The sequence below is a fragment of the Zonotrichia leucophrys genome, chromosome 12, assembly GCF_028769735.1.
Source record: "Zonotrichia leucophrys gambelii isolate GWCS_2022_RI chromosome 12, RI_Zleu_2.0, whole genome shotgun sequence".
In the NCBI taxonomy this organism is placed as follows: domain Eukaryota; kingdom Metazoa; phylum Chordata; class Aves; order Passeriformes; family Passerellidae; genus Zonotrichia; species Zonotrichia leucophrys.
In genome coordinates this window covers 4669672-4682793 of record NC_088182.1, presented here as the reverse complement: position 1 = coordinate 4682793, position 13122 = coordinate 4669672, and the positions used below count along the sequence as shown (strand labels likewise).

Sequence of the window (13122 nt, the reverse complement as noted above, 5' to 3'; positions counted from 1 at the left end):
ATATCACAGGTTTCATGAAAAAACCATAAGCTGGCCCCACATCAGGCAGGAGGGTGCCAGGTCAGGTCCAGCCAGCTGGTCCAGACTGCACCAGCAAACTTAGAGACAGTTTTGGGAAGGGATTTCAGAGCAACCAGCTTGCATCTGTCTCCAAAACAGACTCCAAAGCCCCAAAAATAAGATGGAAAATAGACAGTGAGTCATGTTTCCTTAGAGACATGATGTGAAGGTTACCTGGGTGGTGCCAGCTCCTGCCCTGCTGGGATAACCACAATGACAGGAATAGCTGGAGGAGGCAGAGCTCAGCTCCTGGGAGGATCCGTGCCTTCCAAACACACACAGAGCAGGGCTGCATAATTCAGCTGCACAGAGAACTTATTTTAACTGAGAAAAATTAGAGTTTAAAAGAAATACAGCACACCTGTAAGAGGTAGGAAGCTGTTGGGAGTTGAGCACAGGAAAACTCTGCAACTCTGAGGCACGAATGAGCTGGGTTTGGGGACAGCAGTGCCACAACCCTTCAGTGAAGGGTGACCCTACAGGGAATGAAGCACACCCTGGCCCCCTCAGCAAGGTGAACAGATGCACTGAGCTTGATATGGGAGAGGAATTACTGCCACTTTCACTATGGCTTAACAAACACCAGCCTGCCCCCAAAGCTTCCACCCACTGTCCAGAAACCACTGGGCCAAGCAAAGGTGGAGCCAGGATGCTCAGGAAGCAGCACAGCACCAGCAGTCCCAAACAAAAACATCACAGTCTTAATCCTAGCATTGCCTGGGCTGTCAAAGATGACTTTTAATGACTTTTAAATCCAGCACATTCAAACTTTTCTCAGCTTTTTGGTGACACTTGTTCTCCCCATCTCCTTCCCCAACACACCACTGCTGCATGTTTAAATGAATGACAGATCAAATAGTGGGGAAAAGTGTACATGTGTATTTGTGTGTGGGAGGGTATTTAAGCTAATATATTCCAGCACTGATAGCTTTATCCTCTTTGCAGTCTCTGAGAATGAACTGGCCTCCATCTGCACAGAAGATTAGTAGAATCACTAATCACTAATTATGACTCAGAGGTTTTAAGAGCAATGCAGACTGTACAAGGGGTGGCCTGATTTTCAGAAAATGAGGGGACAAAGATAGCACAGTGTTATTTTAAGCACATGGACAGTCCATCCAAGATCACAAAGTGCTGCCAGCTAAAGGGGTGACAGAGACACAACCACACAGGAGGATGAAAATGAAGCTTGGAAAAACCAGCACGTGCCTGGAATACTTTTAAATTTACCTTTCCATACAGTTTGTGTCCAGTCAGAGCAAGCTGGCCAGCTTCTCTGCAAGGGCCAGAAGGGAGATTTATCCAGGCAAGCCCATACAGGGACACCTTTGTGCAGGAGCTGCTGCCTCTGGGAAGCGGCGCCAGCGACATTCGAAATCCAACGTTCTCTGTGAGCTGCGTCACATCCAGGGGGAAAATATTTACACAGGCCCAAGTGGTGTGTGAATGGAAGGCACTGTTTGAAACTGGCACCATCACACCCCGAAGGAAATGAGATGGAGTTCACAGTCTGGTTGTGAAGTTTGTCAGCGAGGGAAGAGGGAGAAGCCATAAAAAAGAAATGATATTTTTGTTTGAATCAGCTCTCTCGAACAGAAAACGCTGTATCATGAGCTCAGATGGAAATGGATCTGGCAGAGAGCTCTGGAAAGCTGCTGTTGGGAGTGTGCAGAGCCAAGTTTAACTCTAAGCTGTCAGGAGGCAGTGCCTCAAGGTCCCAGCCATGGGGACACCTTTGGACATGATGGAGTTTCAGCAGGTGACACAGGAGCAGCACCACTGCATTAGACCAGACCCCTTCCAAAAGAAAAACAGCGGGATGGATGAAAGCAGCCAGAGCAAAGCTTTCCCAGGGTAACCAGTAATCCCCAGTTGAAGGAACACAGACACATATTCAGTGTCCTCTAACAAGGTTTTCAAGCTCCCTTTGAAAAGCCCTGAACTGTAAGAACACCTGATATGCTTCTTCTGAGCATCACTCTTGGTGTGGAACAAAGTCCTGCCCTGACAGCACAGCCCCAGCTCTATGCCCTCCCTCACCACTCCAGCACTGCTTTTCATCATGGTGAAAAGAGAAAGGAGAAAAGGCACCTCAATCTGTTGTCAGCACTTTTCATAATGGAAAGTTAAGGTGTGGCAGCAGAGGAAGCATGGTGCTCACTATCCAAACCAACTACGTTAGCTCTGGAGGAAACACAAGGCAGCCACTTCCTCTCCCACCCCAGGTACCAGGGCCAGACACGCGGACAAAGCTGATTTCTTGTGCTTCATCAGCAACATTTTTCACTTCATGCAGAGGAAATGACCTTTCAGAGGTTAAAAAGCACTTTGTCCAAAAGACCCATGTGAAAAGTTTACACCGGTATGCCATAATTTATCAGCTAATTACTGTGCAATTGGTAATTTCAGTTACTCCTAAACTGCTTCATCACAGAGATGCTCCCATATCTGGCTGCACATCCAGCAGATCAATCTCAACCTGCCATTGTATTCTGCAGGGAGTTTGGGAACAGTTTTCCCCATTTTTTTACCACTTTGTGTGGAGCAGACTGACTGATACACACTCAACCTTGATCCTAAACCATTCACTTGACCAGTTTTTAATTTTTAAGAGTTGGCTGCATCATTAAATAGACTTTGATGCCGTGTCCCATTCCTGCTTAACCCCAATGAGGAATCACTGTGCTGTGGGATGTACTGGTGGCAACTGGCATTGATATCTCAGAGGAAAACTTCATGTCAGTGGTAATCTAGGTAACTAAACACAGGATAAATGTTGATTCTGGAAGTCTTTGGCCTTGCAGCTGCTTATTAACCTCATTTATATAAAAATTTCACTTTGTTTTACTGCCCTATAATTAAATCTAAGACAGGTGGCCTATAAACCCAGCACATGGAGGGTCCTGCAGAAAGCTTTCTTTGGGAATAGCATCAGGACACCTAGAAATGCCATGTTGTCCCATCTCAGGCATCAGGAGGGGCTCTGGGAAGACCCCTAAAAGCCACAGCACTATGTGCCAGAGCTCCACAACAAAATACAGCCCTCAGTCCTTTCTCTGGTAGGAAATGGGAACCCTTGAATAAAGGTTTCTATGCCAAATTCTCCTCCAGGAATTTTCCCTAACAGCCCCAATAATTCACACTGACTCGCTGCTGTTAGAAAAACAACCTGTGCCAGCTTTTCCATCAGCTGTCTCTGCAAATCTGTTATTTCTAGGACAGGCTTTCAATGCTCCCTGCCACGGACAAGACAATGTTCCCTGGCACAGAAGCCAAGGGCTCAGAGAATCAGCTCTCACACTGCGCAGCCTCTCCCCTCCTGGGGGTTTGGGGTTATTTCAGAGGGAAATGGGAAACCCCAGCAGTGCTTTGGCTCACAGCCTCCTCCAGATGAGTGGGCTCTGGGCAAGCAGGACATCCCTTCTGACTGATGATGGGAAGGATCCTTGAGCAAGGATCAGCTTGGGGAAGTGCCCAGGCTGGAGTGAAGTCGCTGTGCCCAGGTGAGACAACAGGTGAAACCTTTGGAAAAGGTTTCCCACATCCACATGCCAGAAACACAAAGGCCAAGGAGAAGGTGACTGACAAAGGCTGGTTTGTGCTTGTTGGGGTGGGTTTTAGTTGTGCTTAAAGCTGCTAAGGCAGGTAAGGGCTTTATGCTGGCAGAGAGGATTGGAGCCTGCCCCGTGACCACCTCCGCACCTGCCAGCTCCCAAACACAGCTGGGACCCTGCTCAGACACACAGAGGAGTTTGGGGCTTCTCTGTGCTGCAGCTCCAGCTCAGCTCTCCCACCAGCCTACCAAATATTTCATAATTTAAAAAGACTAAAAATCCCCCTCACCACAGCAACACACGTGCCACCCCAAGGAGAAGGAATCCTGTTTGCTTTCCTTTCTCCACAAAAATGTACTGGTGACTAAATAGAGACTTACTGGCAGCACCCAACTCACACAAAAACAGCCAGTGGCCCACAAAATGTGATGCCCAAATATTAATCAAAGCAAACTGAGGCTTCCAGGGCTGATCAGCAGCACAAGTGCCTGTCACCTCACCTCACCCTGCTCATCCCTTGCACGCAGCTCAGTGCTCCGAGTTCTGCCTGGTGTCCTGCTCTGTCACACCATGCACAGTCCAGGGAGCCCTCAGAGAGGGGAAAAGCCCATGTTGAACCACAAAAACCTCTGTATGATACCCATGGCATTTTTCACATCTGGAATATGAATGCAAAGGAGCCACACAAATATGAGCATTCTCCATGAAGCCAAGGTGGGAAATGTTAAGCACCTGTCCAGGAGTTAATTTTAATAAGAACACAGAGCAAAAAGGTATTTTCATGGTGCTGCAATAACTACAGGACTTCTGGGGAAAAAATCTGAGAGGACAACCAGCATCCCTGGCAGGAAGGAGTGCTGCTATACCCTTTCCACAAAGAACAGGGGAACAGAGGAAAACAATTTGCTCAGGACAATGCAGGATCTGTGATAATGATGGGACACAAAATCTCACACTCAAAATTACAGCCCTGTCCCACAGACACTGCAACATCCACTTCCTCAGAGAAACAGCCCCATGGAGTGCTCTGCACTGCTTCTGTTGTTCCACTGAGCCTGAGGTGAAGAAATGCAACCCAGGGTGGCTCAGAGTGCCTCCCTGTAAGCAGGGGTCACTGTCTCTAGCTGTTTCCATAGCTTGAAGTGCTCGAAAAATTAAGAAAACCAACTTGATTCCTGCAAGGCTCTGATATCTGAGCAGTTGGGTGACCTTTAGCACTGTGTGCTCAGTCCTGCACTCACTGGACTCAGCCAGAGGCTTGAGCAGCTGAGAGCCAAGACCAGCACAAAAAGCAGAGTGTTACACAACCCAGCAAGGAAGGGCTGCAGGGCTTTCCTTCAGCCATCTCACTTTAACACACCCCAAATTGCCACTGGCAAATTCCTGATGTTAAAATGTGAGCGTTGCTTTGCCCCTGCCAGGTTTCACCTCCCAGGGAGGGCTCTCAGAGCAGTAGGTGAGGAGCAACAGGTCCCTGCCTGTCTGTCCCCAGCAGGACAAGCTGTGGGCAGAGGGGAAGGGCACTCCCTGTCCACTTCCCTGGCTCAAGGTTGAGAGAAGAATCAATCTCCTCTTTTCACCCTTTGTCATATCCCCAATCTCCTCTTTTTACGCATTTTCACACTTTCAGACACTGGCACACAATGCTTTTCATAAAGAAAAGACAAGACAAAGCAGCCACTAGGACACAGTAAGTTTGGGCAGAGATACAGCTACACTGTGTATGGAGAAAAAAAAAAAAAATCTCTTTTCACCTCAAGCCAGCCATCGGAGTATGATGAACAGGGTGAATACAGCTGTTGTCTGAGCTGGTGCTCACTGAGTCTTTATTCCAGCCCTGGAGGGATGGGGTTTTAGCTCCATGGGGATGCAGTGGTGAGGGAAGGCAGTCTAAGCTGCATGCTCTGTATGTGAATGGACCCTGAAAATAACACCCACACAGCACAGGTGCAGCTAGAGAGGAAGAAAAGAGTCAAGGCTGCATCCCACCACATCCCTACAGGTCAGTAAAGGTGGGCAAAGGACGAGCAATGACACCTTTACTCCTGCATTCCCTAACCAATCATGATCCATATATGGATCCCTATCCACAGTGACACCTGTGTCAGACACACCCCACAGTGCTTCCACACATAATCTGCCCAAGGTACAGCCAAGCACTGGTACATTTACCACTGCAAAGCTGCTCTCCCACTCCTGAGCCCTCCCTAAAGCTAAATACCAGCAGATCACCTTAGGATTAAACAGGCACAGATGTCCTCTTAGCATGAGGACTTTCCCATGGAAGTTGCATCCCGGTGGCTCTGGAGAGCTGTTTGCTACGAGCTGTGCCACTCTCTGTATTGCAACACACCAGGGAGAGGGGAGAAGCTGCTTTGAAACATTCACCCGGGTGTAGCAAACACACACAGTGAGGCTGAGAGCAGGCAGCACAAGTTCACATGCGAAACAGAAATACAGACACACAGAAATAAATAATGCCAGCAAAAACAGACTGGAGAAGGAGTGACACCACCCTCACTGCAACTGGACACCACAGTGACTGCAAGTACAGGGCTGTGCTTGAGGGGAGCCCCCCAGTTGCCATTCCAGGACCCACTGCATCCCCCCCAGGCAGCAATCCCTCTGTTCCAGGACCCACTGCATCCCTCCCGAGCAGCAATCCCTCTGCCATGCACAGGACTATCACGTTACAAGCTGCCGCTATTCAGTGACACAAACACAGCAAGAAAAGCCACAGCCAGGCTCTCCCATGGGAGAGGGCACAGGCAGAGAGGAGCTCCCAGAGCTCTGCCCCAAAATCCCGAGGGCACGGATGGTGACAGCAGCAAGAAGGGCTCCCAGGGTGTGTTATATGGGGGGCAGCTGGCCAAAACACCTGTGGATTGACTGACAAAACACACTTGGCACAGAAAGCATCCCCCCAACCCCTGAACGCCAGCACTTGCAGAGCAACACCGGGACCAGCTCAGAGCCAGTTCGGGACCCTCCGAGCACCTTCCCAGCACCGCCTCGATGCTCCTCAGCCCATCGGAGAGAGAACACGCACGGGGGCAGGTGCCGGGATGCTGCTGGAAGGAAAAGCCGGGACGCTGCTGCGGGGAAAAGCCGGGACGCTGAGCTGGATATATTGATTTTTACCTGGTAGACATCGCGGAGGCCGCACCAGGCTCGCAGCGCCTGGCGTGCCGCCCGCAGCCGGGCCGAGTAGCAGCGGCGCAGCGCGGCCACGGTGACGGTCCAGAGCAGGCGGCCGCCGCTGAACAGCACATCCTCCACGCCGCACATCAGCACCGGAGCCATGGGCTGGGCGCCGCGCTGCTCACACGCCTGGCATGAGGCTGCTGCCCGGCTTTATGCTGCCGCTCAGAGCCGGGGTCGAGCCTTCAAACAAACTCCTCTTTCACGGCGCTTCCTGGGCAGATTCCCAGGCATGCCCCGGCTCCTGACGCCCAGCCAGCGGCTGCAGTAGCTCGGCGCGACCAGCAGCTCACACAGCAGCCTTGTCCTCAGCAGCTTATATAAAGCTCCGTTAAGCTCCGCTAGCTAGCACTGTGTTTCCTAATTAAATGTTAACCCTTTTGCCATATGCCCCGACAAGGAGCCCGTTTAGATGCTGCGGGAGGAGAGGAGGGCACTGAGCGATGCCGCACTCCGGTGAGCTGGGCAGGCGCTGCACACGCGAATCCCGAGCTGTCTGCCTCCAACACCTCATTATCCGCTATACAGGGAACAAAGCTGTCATCGTCTTCTCGCGGCGGAGCCCGTGCTCAAATTATACAGCAGAAATCCCACTTGAAAAAGGCACTTCGGGAAACCAGCAAGCGCAGGGAAGCAGGGAGGGGTAGGAGGGGAGGGTGGCGAATCAGTCCTGCAGAAATAGAATAGCTTGGGAGAGACCTTAAAGTTCATATTGTCCCAAACCTCCTGCTACTATGGGCAGGGACACATTCCACTAGATCAGGTTACTCAGAGCCCCATCCAAGCTGGCTCTGAACACAACTTGTGCCAGTGCCTCGCAGTAAAACAGATGTACCAACTTCTCCAGCTCTGACAGCACAGAGCCATCCCTCTGTTCAACACTTCCCCCCGGCTGTTGCATCATATGGGTAAAACACCCCAAACGAGCTGAAGAGATGATTAAACTCTACTCTTCACCTAACTCCATTAACAGAGCACTTGCTGCATGAGAAAAACAAAGCTGGGCATTGTAGCCGAGCTCTTCACAACAGCCCGCAGCAAATAAACACTGCAATAATCACCCTCGAGAGACTCCAGCCTTGCCCCGAGCCAGTTTACAATTAAACAGCACCCTGCCCTCCTGAGGTTAAAGTGTTAAAGCTCCCAAACCTTCCATTTGAGCCCTTTTCCCTATTACAAGCTAAGGGAAGGTGGAAGACAAAAGATGATTAATCTTTTTAAACCCCTCCTCAAAGGATTTGACATTTTCTAAGCTTTTTTGGGACAGAAGCCACCATCAGCACCTTGTTGAAGAATCGATTCAAGGATTTTTGGCTAAAATCATCAGCGAGGCTGACCTGTAAGAGCAAGCTCTTGTGCAGTGCAATGAATGGAAAGGAGCAGGAACAGCCGGCACACGGGCTGGGTGGGAGAGCTACATCCCACCAAACCTCCCCATGGGCACTGCCTGCCTGTCCTGAATGCCCTCAGGGAGGAGCACACCTGTGTGCCCACAGCACAGTTCGTGAAGCATTCACAAACCCCACTGCATCCCTTATTCATCAGCCTGCTCCCAACTGCAGGAGCTCGCACACGGTGAGCGCTGCCGTGGCAGCTGGGTGATGTAATTCTGCAGGCAGATGCCTGCCTGCCTGTCTGAGACAGGCTGGGGACCTGTGTCTCCGAGATCTCCCTCTTCCCTTTCATGCATGGCACAGTGAAAGCAGCCCTGGTGCTCTCGGTGCTGGTGTCCCCTGGCTGTGCTGTTGCCAGGGGGTTTTGGTCACTCCAAGCTTTGCTTTTACACAGGGAAAACAACGACCACATTTCAAATGGGTAATAAGCTGCTGCAAAGTGAGCCCAAGCAGAGGAGGATACGGCTGCTTGTAACAAGAGACAAGCAAAGATTTGGGTTCTACATTGAAATCTAGCATCCATATTCCCACTCCACGGGTTTTATCATCTCCTGGAATTACTCAGAGCCTGTAGCCACAAAAAATTTTTCCTCCTCCAGTGTTGCCCACCACTGTGTTTGGAGGACTTTGACAGCAATCCACAGGTACTAAATAGAAAAGGTTTCCCTCTTCCACTGGGAGAGAGTGGTGACAAACATCCATGGGGTTATTCCAATAACCCGAGCCAGCAGCAGTGCCAGGCTGGGCAGCAGGGAATTGCCATTCCCTCTCAGAACACAGCTCTGGAGAGGAACCAGCCAGGAAAATCTCCAATGGCATCCGCTCACTGCGGTCAAGTCATACCCAAATTTAAACAGAGATTAAAAAAAAGATTCAGTTTTCAAGTGCCATTTCTAAAAGAAAAGAAAAGGACCTTTGTAGCTAAAGAAACAGTGCAGGGAACTGTCCTGTGCCAGGAAAATCCAACCAGCCCACTAGGAAAAGTTTACGTGGTTTTGTGCTGTGCCTGCTGCCCTCAGTGCCTTTTTGTTTTGCTTGTTTTCCCCCATTACCTAACTAGATTGAAAAATAAGGATGATGACTCTCTCTTTTAACAGAGCACAGCAGATTTGTGCTAGGATTTTTGGTTTTGGGTTTCTTGGCATGGTTTTTTTCAATAGTTCTATGATCCGTGGTATCTTTACACTGAACCTGCATTTCTGCACAATTTTTTATATGCTTCACAAGCTCCTGTGAGCCTGAGCAATGGCCTCAGATGCTCCATCTCAGAGGGCAGAGCCAGAGGTACTCAGCCTTCTCTCCTCAGTGCTCCCAGCTGCTTTTCCATCAATATTCCCATCACCTTGCGCAGGCTTTATGCTCCTACAGCAAAGTTACAGCTCCATGGGTTTGCTGGAGCAAGGCAAGAACCTTCTCTCCACCCTCATTCAGGGCACACAGACTTCAAGTCCAGTCTCACAAACAGGAACTTCACCCATTTTTTCATCCCTAGGTGATAAAACAAGAATTAAGTCCCACCCAGTGTTCACCTTCCCAGCTGACCCAAGAGCAGGAGTGCACTGTCCCTTGAACCTGGGCAGTGTTAAACACACACAGAAATAAAAAGCAAAAGAAGTTTGTGATGCAAACAGCAGCTAAATGCAATTCAGGATAATTTGGGTGGAGTTATATGCAGCTGATGAATTATCCATTCACATCAGTCTGAGTCTTTTATTGACTTCCACTCTAAGAACCTGACTGCATGTGGGTTAGTCTGAAATACCTAAATAATACCCAGGCTCCTTAGAGTCAGAACAGAAAACAACATTCAGCAAGGGAAAGGCAGCAGGATAAATACCCAGGTGGTTTCCAAAGGCTGTACCATCCAGATTTCTATTCTGTGAGGGGAAGGAGGGGGAGAGAGCCCTCAGAAAATGTCTTTGTAGATCCATGTACCACTGTCAGGGGAGCACAGGAGACAGCTACTGCAGATGTGTTTGATGTGCACTCATATGAACAACACAGCACTCACTGCTGATAAGGAATGAGCCTACACAACAGTGATCTAAGGAGAATGTCACTTGAAAAGGCAACAGAAAACTTGATGTGTGGCAGACTCATGCTTCTCCTCACATTATTGACTGCAGATCCAGAATAATGAGTAATAAAAAGAACAAAGGTTTGCTACCAACATAATAGGAAAAGATGATCCCAAGTGGATTCTCAGGCTTCCTTGCATGTTATCTTCTATGCCAAAATTAATGGAATGAGGCTTAACTGAATTGCTGCTCCTCTTTTCAAAGTTGCTCATATTGAAGTCAAGAATAAAGATGAATAAAGAATTCATCTGCCTGTGAGGACAAGAGGACAAGAGCATCAATGTGCTTTTAAATCTACAATGCAGTATTGCTCCTAGACAGGACTTTTGATTAGGCATACAGGAAAGGACACACACACACAAAGTCCCTGGTGACAGCAAATGAAATTAAAGCTTTGATCATTTTCAGTCTCTGAACCTTCCACAAAAAAAAAGGTGAGTTATTGTGCAGATGCATAAAATGTCTAATAATTCTGCAGGCTCACAGATGTCTGTCCTGACCAGAGCTTGCAAACATGCTCTAATCCATACTCTGCACTCATATTGATTACCCTGATTGCAGCCAGTATTTGTAACATTCTGTACAGTGAGCAGTAAAGTTCAGGGAACACAAAAATAAACCCACAAGGAGCCCTCACAAAGTTATGAGAGACAATTCTGTTCATGGCACACACCACTATTGACATCTGCTGTTACCTGCACTCCAAGGGCTCCAGCCCTGAAGCCCTGAGCCCACCCAGGAAAATGAGAAGCATCACTGAGATCTGTGCTAGAACCCCAAAACCTCCTTGTCCTCTGAATTGCCACCAGGAACCAGCTGCAGCCCCACTTCATCCTCCTTCACCCAGACGTGCTTCTCCTTTCTGTACAAACCTCTGTGCAAATCTGCATGAAAATCTTCCCATTTTGCTCAAGTTAGAAGCCAACAGCACACAATTGCACTGCCTTTAAAAATAAACTTAAGCACTGCTCAAAGGTGCTGTTTTGTAGGCGGTTTCATGAGCATGAACAACAGGATTACTTGGGAATTAGGACTTTCAGACAATGCTGAAGGCTGCATATCCCCTACAATTTTATTTTTTAAATTCCTGTCATGAACCAAGCCTGTCAAGCTGTGAGCATTAATGCAATTAACCCCAAATAAAGATGAAGTGACTTTTCAAAAATCGGTTTTGCTACACTCTGGCCCTCAATTACCAACTTAAATATAAAGTGAAATGCAGACACTGGGCACCCTCTCTTTGATGTTCTAACCTCTCAGTACATAAGATGCTTAAGCAGCAGCACCAGTGCACAGGATAAATCTGTAATCCAGCCTGCCCTGCTCGAGAGCTTCTGATGGAAGATTCAACTTCTGGTAAAAGTGTTTCCAAACCAGTTTTGTTCCTTGAGATTATCAAAAAGAATTAATCATAATGTGCCTCTAAGTAACCTACTTAATCCTTTGTATAGCACTAATTTGGGGATCTCTCAGAAACTAAGGCTACACTTCCTCAAAGATTTATTTACTGTCATTCACATAATCAAAATTTAATTTAGAAAGAATGAAAGGGCCATGCTACTCTACTTTAAGGCTAACAACAGCATCCAGTGTAGCTATTTATTTATCAGATTCTACACCAGGAATTTAAACTCCCAGTTTTTGCCCACTGAACTGCACCTGTGTCAAGTGCCTGATGTAGCTGAAAGCCACAACTACACCCAAAATAATGCACAGCTCCAGAGGGAGGCTGATGCCCATTTGGATGAGGCAGCCTCTAATAAGCTAATTTAACAGCAGCCTTACATATTTCTAAAGGAGGTGCTGCTGTTTTCCCTCCTCTCACAGAGCCTGGGCTGTACTATATTGCTCTACACTAATAATATAAACACAACACCGTGATGAACACACTTTCAAAGATGAACAGCCACTGTGCCAGAAACACAAATTTCCTGCAGTCTGGATTCCACAGTAAACTAATTAGCACTTCCATCAGAAATGAAGTGCCACAGTCTTTTAACTTCATAAATGATTAAGCAGCTGCTGTCTGATTCCTCAAACAGCAAATTTCATACCTGCCATAGCCAGAAGTACAAAATCAGGTCAGGTTCAAAACAAGCAGCAGATGCTCCAGTTTCAGAGTCAGGGTTTATCACCTTGCACTGCCACACTATCACCAGCAGAACAACATCACCCAGTTCCCAGATCATAAACCCAGTTCCTCCACAGCCTGTGGCCAGTGCAGCAGGGCTGTAATTTAGCACAGCTCCACTGGCTTCACTGAAACCTCACGTGTCCAAACACCATCAGGTGGGGATGCTCGAGGAGGCTACGTGACATCTGGCAGCAGGACTTCAACACAGGTCACTATTAACATGTAGCTACACACAAATTGTATTTAAATGTTTGTAAATTTAAATTTTTCTAATTTATAAATTTAAATTTGTATTTTTAAGGTGGGAGAACTTTACAGCCTCAAAGTCAGTTTGTAACAAAAAGATACCAAGCAGGAACAAACACCAGACCTGTGGGGAAAGTAGGGTGAGGAAATGGGAGAAAAGAGTTTGATCTCCAGCTGAAATAAGATTTGTCTCTGTCACACACAACACAGCCTGGGAATGGTTTCTAAATACAGGTTTCTGTCCTTTCTCAGCTGCATGGTGATGGCCAGCAGAGCAGGATGGGGACCAGCAGGGAGGCTGCCACCAACCCAGCCACCAGCACTGTGTGCACCTCTGTGGGCACAGAGACCTGCCCAGGGACACAGCTCAGGATGTGACACTGCCCTCCCTGCTCCAGGATGGGGCAGGATGCTGGAAAACCACCCTCCTGTTCTTGTGGGAAGGGTTTCCTTCT

General features: G+C 48.2%; 1 protein-coding gene across 6 annotated transcripts in view; it reads right to left on the bottom strand.

Moving 5' to 3' along the window:
- The window catches only part of FRMD4B (FERM domain containing 4B), a 132410-nt gene that overhangs the window by 71147 nt on the left and 48141 nt on the right, over positions 1 to 13122 (bottom strand). The window contains exon 1 of one of the 6 annotated variants that reach the window (XM_064724088.1): positions 6756 to 7263. The exons of the other annotated variants lie outside the window; for them this stretch is intronic. Within the exon in view, the coding sequence (XP_064580158.1) occupies positions 6756 to 6917 (162 nt within the window). The 5' untranslated portion in view covers positions 6918 to 7263. Of the gene's footprint in view, positions 1 to 6755; positions 7264 to 13122 lie in introns of those variants that run through there. 6 annotated transcript variants of the gene reach the window in all.